This window comes from Momordica charantia (genome assembly GCF_013281855.1).
Source record: "Momordica charantia cultivar OHB3-1 chromosome 1 unlocalized genomic scaffold, Mcharantia_2.0 BLBB01000001.1, whole genome shotgun sequence".
Classification (NCBI taxonomy): Eukaryota; Viridiplantae; Streptophyta; class Magnoliopsida; order Cucurbitales; family Cucurbitaceae; genus Momordica; species Momordica charantia.
The window spans coordinates 21,449,034-21,462,725 of record NW_028275157.1 but is presented as its reverse complement, the minus strand read 5'-3'; the positions used below and the strand labels follow the sequence as shown (position 1 = coordinate 21,462,725).

At 34.8% G+C, this 13,692-nt stretch overlaps 2 protein-coding genes across 3 annotated transcripts; one reads left to right on the top strand and one right to left on the bottom strand.

The window, feature by feature from the left end:
- Positions 1–6,691: 6,691 nt before the first annotated feature.
- On the bottom strand, positions 6,692–13,692 carry LOC111005560 (P-loop containing nucleoside triphosphate hydrolases superfamily protein). 2 transcript variants are annotated; one of them, XM_022277093.2, is made up of 14 exons: positions 13,374–13,692; positions 12,886–13,025; positions 12,579–12,747; positions 12,130–12,260; positions 11,815–11,959; positions 11,405–11,676; positions 10,815–10,939; positions 9,741–9,784; positions 9,249–9,380; positions 8,787–8,864; positions 8,479–8,561; positions 8,215–8,337; positions 7,944–8,004; positions 6,692–7,833 (listed from the first exon to the last, which is right to left on the bottom strand). In XM_022277093.2, exons 2-14 carry the CDS (start codon positions 12,900–12,902, stop codon positions 7,672–7,674), a joined length of 1,542 nt encoding a protein of 513 aa, XP_022132785.1. In that variant the 5' UTR covers positions 12,903–13,025; positions 13,374–13,692; the 3' UTR covers positions 6,692–7,671. The 2 variants fall into 2 exon arrangements, with proteins under 2 accessions (XP_022132785.1, XP_022132784.1); XM_022277092.2 differs by having other exon boundaries at positions 12,579–12,737; positions 13,374–13,689.
- On the top strand, positions 6,946–7,680 carry LOC111005561 (uncharacterized protein At4g22160). The gene is made up of 2 exons (XM_022277095.2): positions 6,946–7,406; positions 7,488–7,680. Exons 1-2 carry the CDS (start codon positions 6,946–6,948, stop codon positions 7,537–7,539), a joined length of 513 nt encoding a protein of 170 aa, XP_022132787.1. The 3' UTR covers positions 7,540–7,680.

Genomic DNA, 13,692 nt, shown 5'->3' with positions numbered 1-13,692 from the left:
CAGGTACACGAAATCATCTCATCTGGATTGTACCACACCATGAACAAATCCATCAACGACAGCTAAAATTTTCTTTTAACTCCAAACTCCCATAAAAATTATTTTTCTGTCTTTTGAAATCAGTCAGAATTCAGAAGAGAAAGCCCTTTCTTTCTTTTCAACATTTTCAATCTCCCCATAATCCTTATCACATCGGAGAGGAATTTAGGAGAGTAAGAAATAAAATAATAATAATAATAATAATAAAAAGGCTAGAATTAGGGTTAGGAACTAGGGTTAGGGTTAGGGTTTTAAAAAGAGCATATACATAGTACGCGAATCCGTCACAACAGCGTAAGAATAAAAGATCGAGTTATGAGGAGCCCTAGATAGGGTTCTACTTCTTTCAAAGCTCTGAACTTTGGACTTTTTTTTTTCTTTCTTTCCTGATGAACTTTAAGTCATTTCCATCTACAGACCCATGATACTTGATAGGGCTGCAATGGTGTGGTCATGGTGTGAAAAGTGTTCTAATAAATTTTCTTTTCTCAATAATGCCAACCCATCCAAAATTTTATGCTCCATTATATTTATCATTTACCAATCCCCCATGCTTTGATCTCTGTTTGCTGCACTTTTATTAAAACTTGCTTAATAAGAAATTAAATGTGACAAGTTAATTATCGGGGGGGAATTCAAGACACCGCGAGTCGATCGGGGCAACGAAGGCCAGGTAAAGGCACTCAAAGTGCGCCTACACAATTTGTATTAAGGACCGCCAATAGGAAAGTGTTGACACCATGTTCCCAAACCGCGACCCCGTCGCTAGCTAGCTCTCCCTCCAAATACACAAAGAAAATAGCAACTCTAATGAAAGTAAGTTGATTTTTCATACACAATTCCTTGTGAGAATTCGCCACATATATACTCACCTTCAAGATTACTGGCATTAGTGTGCATTTGGTACCTAAATACCACATCAATGCTATATTTTTATGTGCAAATAACCTAAAGCTCGAAGAACATAGAAGTACATGATACCTACATGGTGTTTGTCTAGAAATCGACATCAACAATTCATTTAGACCATCAAATATTGTTGGTTTTCATAGATATTTCAGCTAATCAAACCATCTTGTCGGTGTGATATAGCATTACAGCACACATGCTTTACATAGACTCATAGTTAGGGCTATAGATTTTTGGCTTGAACCACTACAATTAGCTGAAAATGATGTATATGTTCTAAAAAGAAAACATTGATTCCATCGCAAACTTTTATCTACTAAAATCCTAGTCCATGCATCTACAACTCTATTACAATTAAAAAGTTTATATATATATATCGATCATTTTTCTAATCTTCAAAAGTTTATTATGACCACAATCTATCTAAAAGATAACTTGTTCTTAAGAAATGAATTAAGTTAAAACTTATTTTTATTAGCCATCTAAAGTTCACACTGATTTTTTCAACATACGATGATTTCTATATTGTTTAATAAATTATTTTATACTTGTCATTTATCACATCATAAAAAATTGACTATATATATATATGAAAGTAGGATTTAAAATATGTATCTCCTAGTTGAAGTTGAAGTTGATTGATTCAAAGTTAAAAATTAAAACATTAAAAAACTTTCCTGCAGAGGAACAAATAATTAATATTCTCAAAGTACCTTTGGCTTTAATTTGTTTCAACTTTTAGGTGCAAATGGTTAGTCAATAATTAAAGTTGAGAGCACACTAACTTCTCCCTTAAACCAGTTTTTTAAAGAAAAAGTAAACCCCAAATTTTGGTTGATTATTATTTTCCAATCGCTTTCTCCCAGTTGATTGGACGCATTTCTGTTGTATCCAATAAGATAAAGCTGATTTGACCTCTTCTGACTATACATCTCTCTCATTTAATTTTAATAAATCTTTATTTAATTAGTTGACATTATGAATTAAGAAGATGGCCATTCAGAAAAGAAAGTCTGGTTAAGGGGAAAATTAATTAAAATCCTTTCTTTACCCATTAAAAACAACCATAAAAATGAATTAATATATATATCTTTGATTAAAAGGTTCCAATTCTCGCTCTCACATGTAGTTAAATGTAAAGATAAAAAAATAATCCACTTAATTTCTCATTGTTCTTTTATTTCATAACATGATGGAGGATTTTGAAAAAACAAAACTTAGTGTGATAAAAAGTTATTTTTGGATTAAAGGGTTGAATTTAATGTATAATTGTGAGAAATAAAAAGAAAAATTTTTCAACCAAACATCTGATTCTCATACTGTCATTGTCATATTGTGGAGGTACCCATAATTTCTCATTCACGTCCGAACACTTAACTAAAATTTAGTTATTTATTCGGGTTCTGTTTCCTTTACAATTCTCCATCTTATACTAAAAAGAACATTAATTTTGCCACCTACTTAAATTCTCATTTCAATCCTATTTTATTAATTTGAAGAATTCAAAACATTAAAATTTAGAGGATGAATGAGACCACCTAAAACATGAAAGTTCATGATTCCTCCTCCAGATTTCTAAGAATTAAGTTTCGATTGTTATTCTTATTTGAAGTAGCTAATTTATTGTATAAATTTATGCCAACTCATTAAATACCAATGAGTCGATTTTGACATTCACTAATAAAAATATTACAATGAAAGAAAAAAGAAGTTAAAAAATGAAATAAAAAAGGTTAATTCAAGTAAATAAAAGCTTAATTAAAAATTAAGCTAAAAAAGAAAGCTTAATTAAAAATTGCAAGGGCAATATATCTAGACGAGGCTGCAATTCAACTATTCCCCACTTAATTTAATGGGAATATTACCTCACCAATTCAAACAACTGAGAGATCAAAATCAAGTCGACCCATTTGATCTTCTCAATTTGACCATTCCTCGCAGTTTCCTGTAAATGTAATACGACCAACTCAGAATATATATATTTCTCACTCATCAGTTTATTTCACATATAACATAAGATATTACTATATATATAAATTATATATAGGCAATTTTTTTGCAACCATTCGTCTCCCACCTTCGTCCATATATGATTTATGGCTGATTTAACCACTGCCTAAATAAAAACAAATTTCAGCTGCAACTGCAACTGCAGATTCTACTGTGCATTGCGTTTGGTTTTGCTTTGTCCTTGCATTTGTAGAACAATTTCAATTCCCACGCATCTTCTACTTTCCAACATGCTAAGGACAATTAAGGGTGTGTTCGACATCGTACCCGTGAGTCTCAAAAATCAATTAAAAGTGATTTTAAGTTGGATTTTAAATTTTCTAAAAATCAATTTTTTAATTTACCAAATTTAATCATGGAAGGAAGTCATTTTGATAAGGAAAAAACTTCGTTTCTCACCGATGAGGAGCCTTGTGCTCATTACCCTCACGTGGTCCTATAAAAACAAGACAAGTGTTGGTTGTTGTTTTTTTTAATTATTTTATTAAATTTCATAATCGGATCAAAATCACCCCAAATCTCTTTGAATTCTTTTTTTAGATTAGTTGCAACATTCGGTCCAAAATTAGAAGATAGTAAGGCACAGAACGAAACCACAGAAGAGAAATGTTATGTAATTTAAACAGATTCATTTTTCATTCGATCAACCTGAGTTGCATAAAGTTTTAAAAAAATGGAGACGAAGAAAATTGAAAAAAAAAAGAAAAGAAAAAGAGGTTACACTACTCTTCTTCAAGTTGAGAAGATGAGAGAGAAATAAGGGAGTGAGAAGTTCTGCAATTAGAGAGAAAAGGGAGAAAAGTTGTCCAACTAATCTAAAAAATGAATTCAAAGAAATTTGAGAAGATTTTGATAAGATTATGATATTTAATAAAATAATTAAAAAAAACAACAACCAACACTTGTTTTGTTCTTACAGGGCCACGTGAGATAAGGAGCACAATGCTCCTCGCCTCTAAGGAGCCAAGTTTTTTCCTTTTGATAATAGAAAAAATGATCTTCCAAATACACCTTAAACTATCGCTCAATCCAAAAGTTTAAATTGATGAATTGAGTAAATTTAATTCATATATTGAATATCTAATACTATCTAACAATGTAATGTTTATGATTTTATGTAATGTTTATGATATCAAAATATGTAAAAAAAAAATTAGGTACTCAACGCCTATGATTTAATAATGGTAAAATAAATTTTTTTATTTAGTTTTTAAAACAAATTGAAAATAGAAAAAAAAAATAAGAAATTTGTTTTGGTGGTTCAAAATTTATATAGAATCTTGAGAATTTTTCTAAAAGAAATGAGAAACAAGCTATCAAGAATCATACATTGAAAAAAAAAGAAATGTATCAAGCATTTATAATATACCTAAGTTGTTTTTCTCATTACCATTGGTTTCGAGATAAAGAAGACGAATACAACTTAACATAAATGTTATCCAACATTAGGGTTTAAAAAATAAAATATACCCGAGAAATGAGAGTTAATTAAGTAAAATATACCATGAGAGTTAATTAAAGAGGTAAAAGACAATTTAAGAATGATTATGAAATTTAATCAAACTAGATTGACAAATGATTCTTAAACTAAATGCAAACCATTAAAAACACTAAATTGAAATTAGGACTGGATTTGTAATTTAAAATTTTCTAATTATAAAATTGAAAGGAGAAAAAAAAAACATGATGAGTTTTCTTTCTTACACCAAATGAGTCACCTTTACTTCACATCATAAGCTGTAAAGAATGGTTATGCCTGCGACGCCGCGCTGTACTGTTTCTTCACACATTTTCATTCTGGGAAAATTTTTTAGAAATCAAAACGTCACTTAAAAGTTGGTTTAAAAGTTCATATTTATGTAAAAAACAAAAAAAATGTGTGTGTTTGGATTGGATTGTGGGTTGAATTTTAGAAGCCTTTTAGTAAACTGGTTGTAATAAATATTAAAGCTAGCCTTTTGAGAGAAATTCCTTCTTTTTAATTATTTATTTTGACATTGATAGTGAAGTAAAAAAGTCATTATTTGAAAATCACCCTCTGAATCTTCAACTGTTTGTGTCATTAATTCTTTCCCATTTTTTCCCCGGCGATAGGAATTTCTTGGTGAGCATTTTGAAAACAATACCATATCTAGAGGAAGATCATGATTTAATAATTGAATCAATACTTTAGGCATATCAAGGGAGACAATTTTCAGAGAAAAAAGAAAACACAAAACCAAATGAAAAGAGTTGGGAAAATGGTGGGTCATGGCTCCTTCTTTTGCGCTTGTCTCTGTGCACCACAGAAAAGGAAAAGCCCCCACATCTCATCATCCTCCATTAACACATATGACAAATCAATCTTCATCTTATTAATGAATATCACTTGAGAACTCAGATGCATGCTTGCCCAAAAAAATGAACCTAAGAAAAAGAAAAAGTGGTATGGGATAACACAACCGGGATGTGATTTTCTTTTTAATGATAAGGCGTGGCGAGAAATAATCTTATTTGAGAGGCTGCAACAATGCGACTGACAATCTTACGAAGCTAGTTTAAAAACTGTATTTTGGTGTGTGAGTTTTAGTGATGTATTTGGGTTTGGTGGGTGTTGGGTTTATTTCCATTATGTCTCTTCTGTTCTCCATATGGTGTTAGTGTTTCCCAAGATGTTTCAAATGGCTGGAAAAAGGAGAAGAAAAATGAATGAGAAATTAAGGGAGTTGTGAGTTATTGGTATAGATGTTGATATTTTGGAAGGTATGTTGCTCAAGTGAGTGGCAAGCACATGGTTTGGGGCATATTAAAGGGCCCTTGTTCGACTCCAAACAAAGAAAGAGAGAAAAATAAAGGGAACTAATTATAAAGATGGTGCCACAAATTGTTCTGTTGGCCGACAAGAAATGACTCTTGTCTAATTGGTGCCACTAGGGGTCAATTTTTTTGTGGTATTCCTTCGCCCCAGTTTTAATTTATGAAGTCTCTGAACCAGCAGCATCAATATGTCAAAATCTATTCTTTTGAAGCAACCACCTTCTTCTTCCTCTAGTGTCAACGGGGTGAAATTTTTTATTCAGATTTCTGGAAACAGAGTGTCTAAAGAACAGGTCGATTTAATTTGCAATGAACAGCTGAAATTGAAACAAAGATTGTAGGTACAAGAAACAAATTGCAGTTTCATATTTTTTCTTGGCACCCTCTGGGCCAGACAAGCACATCAAATTGAAAAGCAGTAATGGCACTTCTCATGCGGTGATAAATAAAATGTCGTTGTCATGGGGTGTCGCATCAGTCAACCTACGCTCGGCCCAGGATGATGCCAATGTCTCTACAGGAGGATTCTAATAATGGACTCTCAACTTTCTTCCTCGCTATTAAATCCTTAAACTTGCCATAGAAACTAGTTGAAGAGTAAAACATCAGAATCAGATGGTGCAATCTTGTTCTCATTCTTTCTTGTTTGGCCTATAAACTAACTACAGGTTGGATGCTCACAGTCAAGGTGTTTTCAATTGCACAAGTACTAAATTCACTGTTCTTGGTTTCAACATTACCTCTTTTCAGTAAACAACAAAGAAGGTAAAATTATGGAATAGGTCAACTTCAAGCCTCCAACCAGACCATCTCAAGGCCCTTTAACGACCCAGCTCGAGTATAATCAAAACATTGTAACGATCTAGAAAATCCAAATATGGTTTAACAGTATACAAAACTGTTAGTTCAAAACATTTTCATTTTTTTTGGATGTTACTGGAAAAGCAAGAAATCGAAGATTGTTTATTGAGAAATTTTCGACGGAATGGAAGTTGGAAACAGACTGTTTACAACTATAAAAATTAGGTGCCACAACCCAAACACGCAGTTTCTCCAATTGATCACTGGAACAAGTGGAAAATATTGGAATCTTATCCTAAGTACAACTGGTCGCTGCCACCTCAGTTTTAGCTTTTTGGCAACTCCCCCTCCTTTCCAGCCAAAAGCTGCGGCTCTGGAAAAAAGCTGAAAATGGAAGAGCAGACAGGTGGAACCAAACCGATCAAGTGCAGCGACGACCGGAATCGTCCAAAAACTGGACGTGATGCGGCCGGCGAGATTCCGATCGGAAATTCCGATGCTCTTCCAGACCCTGAGGACGAAGATTGCCATATTTCCACAAGTGAAGGTTGGGGAAGCTCCGGCGAGGAGGAGACACGGTTGTCCGGCCTGGCAGAGAGCCTGCAGATCTTAACAGAGTCGCTGCTGACGATGGAGCAAGCAGAGATGGAGATTTTCAAGTCGAGGGAGGCCATTCGCCTTGAGGAGGAAAAAAGGAGGCTGGAATCGGAGGCCGAGATGACTCGGATGCTGCTCCACTGTCAGCTGCAGATTGCGTCGTTTCTAACGGCGGCGAGGCCGAGTTGCAGCCGGAAGAGGAAGCGGGTTCAGGAGGAAGAGCCATCATCCTCCTCCTCTGCTTCATTGGAGAGGTAAAACAACAATCTTGTTCCTTCTTTAATTAGTTCGAAAAAAAGTCTGAAACTGATTCATGATCTTGTTGATTGACCCAGGGAAGGAGCTCTTCTGCTAAGTCTGATTCAACTCAACACGATCACCTTCTGAAGCTGCTATGATTTAAGTACAACTGTACAAGCATGGTATTGATCGAATTATTGAATGTATTTCCATTTCTATCTAAATCCTAAGACTACTATATTGTCGTATAATAAGCCTAGCAAAAAGGGAAAAACTATTTCAAGCTAATTGGGTTTTCTTCGTGCGGGAGTTGGAGTCCTTGATTTTGTTGTCGTCAACAGTTTGCAAAGCCTTGCGCCTACTCATGGCACACACGATATATTCTTGAAGGGGTGGTAGTATTCCATGTTCTCCAGTTTTAGATACTTGCCCTCGAATTATCTGTCCAAATAAAGAAAAAAGGAAACTCAGAAAGAGGGGTTATAGCCACCAGAAAGGAAGCCTACGCAAACGCATCAGGGGTCCATGAAATGAAGGAATAGATTGCTTGCCTTGGATGCCCATGACCGCTCGGCTTGCTGACAAATATCTCTGATGTCCCTTCCAGACATTCTGAAAATACATGCAAAGTGAAGCGAAAAGTAAGTATATTTAGAGATCGTTAAATCTTACAACAGCTCTAGAAACAAAGAAGTTGACGAAAGTAACTATTGTAGTAAAGGAGGCTTCTATTGTATCCATTAGCAGAATAGCAGACAAATGAAAATAATACCTTGGCGACCAACAGAATAAAATATAGTTTCGGGCCTACGAATAACTTACCCTTCTGTAATTCTTGCAAACTCGTTCAACTCAGGTTTTGTTAGTTGCTTTGCGTACTGAGATGCTATTTCCTGGCGGTTCCGCTCATCAGGTAAGCCAAATGTGATCATTGAGTCAAACCGACTAAACAATGATTCAGAAAAAGAAATCAGTTGAGAAAACTCAGCAACCAAGCATCCGGTTTACTTTTTCTTTCTTTTTTTTTTTAACACAGACGGAAACATGCCAGTAAATTAAAAAAAAAAATATAAAGATCAGCATGACCTAATTAAAGCGGGATCAAGGTCCTGCTTCCTGTTCGTGGCAGCAATTACAACCACTTTCCTGTCCTGCTCAAATCCATCAATCTGCACAGAAACTGTAAGTTAAACCAATTTGCTCAAATAGCTTGACATGTCAGTTCGTTTATTCATGTAAATGACACGAAGTTCCAATTGACTGCCATCCAACTTAACATCTTGTTGCGCATGCAAATATTTTTAATCAAACATTTATGTTCAGTTAAGGCACAGATGTACATTTACTGAAGACACGACTTTTGGAGTCCTCGATACATGTAAATTCATATTTACCTGACGTAATAACACTGATAATACTCTTCGAGTAGCTTCATGCATTTCACTGTCACGAGTAATTGCAAAAGAATCAACCTGCCGTTGGAAAAAAGGGGGACATTGCAAATTGTTAAATGTAAGACCCGGTTGGATAATGCTGATAATATCTAATTTTTTAAATCTAAGCGAAAATTTGATAATTAAAAAAAGAGTACGTTTAATTTTTTTTTTAATTTGACTAAGAATTCAAATATGTTTTTAAGGAAGACGAAAAATAATACCAAAAAAATAGTAGAAATCAAGTATAATTTTTAAAAACAAAAAATAAATAATGAAACAGGTATCAAATGGGACCTAAAAGATCCAACTGTAACCAGTAAAAGGGAGAGAAAAATGGCACACGAGAAAGAGAAAATACCAAGTGGATTAAAAAAGACAAAAACAAAACAAGCTGATGATCAAGCAATGACCAAGCCTTACCTCATCGAGGAAAATGATAGCACCGTCACTAAGCTCATTAGCCAGTGAAAACACTTTTCCCAAGAGGCGTTCACTTTCACCATAGTACTTTGACATGATAACCTCAAGTGGTACATATACCAATGGAACGTCCTGACACAATATGTGAATATATATTTTTAGGTTACATCCATACATCACATTATTAACGAGATAAGCAACTTATGACATCATTTCCTAGGAATAAAAGGATCAGATGAAATGTAGAACATATTTAAGTATTTGCTGAAACACAAAGTGCAACATGAAGACTATACTTCGGAACTACAACTTTTTTCGTGTGTTGAAAGAATATATAGTCACTTAGTCAGTAGGTATAAAGAATCTCATCCTCAAAGCCACCAGCAAAGATTACATATTTAACAAGTATTCTCTATCAACCTTTTTTTATTGCTTTGATTTCACTTGAGATCAATCACAACTCATGCGTATCAAAAGCATATAATGACTAACCGCTTGATTTGCAATTACACGAGCACAAGATGTTTTTCCTGTACCTGAATCAAAGATGCCACAAGTAAGCTGCGCTGACACCTGATCCAATTTTTCTTAGCTAGATAAGCAAAATAGTAAAATACAACTACACGAATCCCACAATTCTGCTGAATCTCAGTGCCAATGTCAAGCAAAATGTTTAAAATGTGGCGTAGAATTTGTTCAAAAACCAAACACTAGAAATTTTGCATCCTGGACACGAAGTGAATTTTGTTAGCTGCATCCTACCAAATTTAGCAAGTGTCACCCTATTTTAATGGCGGTAAACATTTTTTTTTTAATTTGGACATCAGTAGGGGGCGAAACCTGCTGCTGATTGACCAACATTGATTTTAAATAAATCCAGGGTGAATAGAATTCGGAAAAGGAAAGAGTAGGGGCAGAGAGAAAAGTACAGAAGTGGTACGAGAGCATAGATTATAGATAATGTCGACAGAAGGGTTTAAATAAATTGTGCAAAACGTGGAACACTTCTGGATTTTCTCCCCAGGAAGATCTGGAAAATGGTCCCCTGTCCTCTCTGAACACATCTTTTCTTTAATGAAAAACCTTCTTGCTTCTGATTAAAGGGGAAAAAAACAGTGGTAAAATTTTAAATTTTAAATTGCATATTTTCCTTTTTTTAAACTACATGTAACATTTGTAACATATAATGTGGTCTATAATACTAAACAAAAATTTGGTAGTTTCATCTCTACATTTCACACTCGCTGTAGTTCTAATTTTCCTATCACAATCATACACAGAAAGAAAATTGTCTTCTAGTAATAAGTAACAGGGACAATCTGCGATTTATAACTCTAGATAATTTAACCCAGACAGAAGAAACCACAGAAGAAATATTGCAAGATTCGTGAAATTTTATACTTGATTCTCTTATATTCCTCACTATGGAGCAGTTGCCACTAAATGAAGCAACAATGAGAGTTTGAGAACGTGAAGACAGGCCTGGATAAGGAATATGCATAACCTAGTAAAGAGAGTCTATTTCCTGAAATATTATTCACAGACATTCTCAATTTAGTAACCTACCTGGAGGCCCTTCAAAGAGAACAGCCCGAGGTCTATTTGATTCAAACTTGTGCCGGGTCCCACGAGCAATATCATCAAATAATTCTGGATTATGCAGAGTCATCAATATTGTGTCTTCTATTTCTCTGCAATAAAATTATGAGCAAATTAAATGAGGAATACATAATTCTTGGTAACAAACATAGATGATCCATATACACAAACAATGAACATAAAGTAGAGACCACAAACTATGTCATCCTTAATAAAACCTACATGCTTCCATAGAAATCAGGAAATAAGAGAAGGAAATGAATAGGAAGCATCACAAAATAATTTTAAAACATTCAAGGCATTTTTAGAGAAATAAGAGCAGCCATATAATTATAATCCTTTTTCATGTCCAGCAAGAAATGATTTCATTTCTTTTTTACCTTAATATATGACATGCATAGAAGACCAAAATGTACAAAAGTGCTACTTTATGTAAAAATTTATTGAAGGCTTCATATGCAGAACAGGAAACAAATTCAATGCCAATGTCTATCCATATTTAAGTCCTATAGTTGATGATAGAACTACAAAGTATGCAATGGGGCAGCAGTCCCTACCCTTTTTGCTGATCATAACCAGCAATATTATCCCAGGATATCTCATTGTTAGAGGAATTAACACGTGGTTCGTCAAGTCCATATACTTTTACACCCATTGCTTCAAGGCTAGATATAGATTTTTCAGAAGATGGCATCTGCGTAGAACCTTCCCTCGATTTGCTTTCAAAGGATTTACTTTCTCCCAACCTTCCACCAGCTAATTGTAAAACAGAAACCAAAGAATCAAGCTCTTTGGTGCTCAAGCTTCCCTGCTTTATGAATTCAATTTCCTGTAGCAATTTGCAATAACTAGAATGAAAATTTTATATTCAAAGTTGTGCACCTATGACTGGTTATTCAATAGAACATTAAAAATAAAAATGAATCCATATTTCATAATTAATAATCTGTTAAAAATTAGCACTGACAGTTTTATCTGAGGTAATAAGTGAATGAAATATCAGGACACTTAGATCTCCATCCTCAGCATCCATTTCTATTGAGATTCCCTCATTTCCTCCGGCTTCTCTCTGAGTTTTTGGGTTAGTAAGAGTTAGTTGCCAAGCAACTGGACTGCAAAAGTTGATACATGATACAGTACAATGAACAACTTCATAAGAATTGTGGGCAAGGTAAGAACAACGAACTTAGAACTACATATGAAGGCAGCAATCACTATCAATTACATTTCAATAATTGAAACCACGTGATCCATGGAAATTCAAATATTCAGATGCATGTACCTGTCCCAAGCACGCAATAACATATCTGAACCACCAGCACGCTCTTCAACTTTTAGTCCCAGATTTGATACAATATTTGCAACCAGATGCGAAACTTCACAACTGGAAGGAACTTGGAATTTAATGGTGACCTGCATCTCATTCTAGAGAATCAGAAATAATTCCACATGCATATATCTTACAATATAGAAGTTAACATTTTATCTCAGTATATGATTATGAATAAATTTTATAACAGGAAACACACTCAAGCCTATAAGAAATAAAGTAAAATGGATCTTTCAAACACAGTGGCTGTTCAACCAATCTCTGTTTTCAGATCAGATGGTACATTTACTGTTTCAAACGACAATTATTGGGTCAAATACTCAGCATGAATCTACAATATTTGATTATAGAGAAAATCAACAGCTGGTGAGTCAAAAAGAGAGAAAATATATATACAATACCTTTTGGCCTTTAACTCCAACAGTAAATCGCGGACACGCACCATACTTCAATCCTTTGTTCCTTATTAACTGTTCAATTCTCCGTCTCTCTCTCTTAGCAATCTCCTCCATATCAGCATGAGTAGTAAGGTCATTCGGTTGTGGTGGAGTGACAGCAGACTGTGGATAGCTAAAGTCATAACTAAATCAATTCAAACAATGCAGCGACAACTTAAGTTGCAAGTATAGACCACCATATATCTTGGAGAAATAATAGAGACAGTCTTCGACTATCCAAGTGACTAATCATCAGGGGAAGTAGACGTACCTCTTCAGCTTCTGCATATGCTATTTCCATTGCCCCAACTCCAAACGTACTGACAATGATTGCTGGATATAGAAAGCCACGTTCACGTCCATTAAACACTGATCGTGGTTGAAGGTACCCCGTTTGAGGCTGAAAAGTTCCTGCACACACATGTGATAAACCTCCTTCACGACTAAAGTTTTATTGCTGATATAGAATATCAGCGACTGATGAACGTTATTATAATTCATAAGAACCGCGAATCAAGCGAGCCACTGTTTCCACCCACTAACAACATACAACCACAGACATCCAAAAGAGAACAGCACAGTCCGTTGGAGGCACATAATTTGGCATAAGGTTACATAAAGAAGAAAAAGATTCGTAAATATACACGCATAACGTAGCACGGAATAAAAGCAAAAAACTTGAGTTCGGAAAGAAACATTTCTGCGTGAATAACAACAGTTTAGAGACGATGATTGCCAAGAATCAAAAGAGAAACCTACTGGGATATAAACTGCGCGATGTGCTTGAATGATCCTTGAGTTTGAACGATGCAATTATTCGCCACGCTCGTGCGGTCCTCACTATACGCTCCAGAATCGTCATGGAATCTTTCCTGCTACAGAGTAACTCTCTGTCCCCGCTCAAATTTAGGTCATATGCTCACGGCAAAGCGTTGATCAAACTCAGCGACGAGCGACGATCGGTCGATGCCTTGTGCTGACGGGTCGACAAGTCGGAGTTGTGAGAACTGAGAACTGAGACCAACGGGTTCGGATATTTTTCAATTTTTTTTTTTCTTCTCTGTTTCCTAATGGGCTG

Coding starts and splice junctions, on each gene's coding strand:
- LOC111005561 (XM_022277095.2), top strand. CDS start 6,946: ATGGAAGAGCAGACAGGTGGAACCAAACCGATCAAGTGCAGCGACGAC. Junction 7,407..7,487: donor TCCTCTGCTTCATTGGAGAG/GTAAAACAACAA, acceptor TGATTGACCCAG/GGAAGGAGCTCTTCTGCTAA.
- LOC111005560 (XM_022277092.2), bottom strand. CDS start 13,476: ATGACGATTCTGGAGCGTATAGTGAGGACCGCACGAGCGTGGCGAATA. Junction 9,785..10,814: donor TCTCTTTGAAGGGCCTCCAG/GTAGGTTACTAA, acceptor TCTTTGATTCAG/GTACAGGAAAAACATCTTGT. Junction 8,865..9,248: donor CTATCATTTTCCTCGATGAG/GTAAGGCTTGGT, acceptor TTCCAACGGCAG/GTTGATTCTTTTGCAATTAC.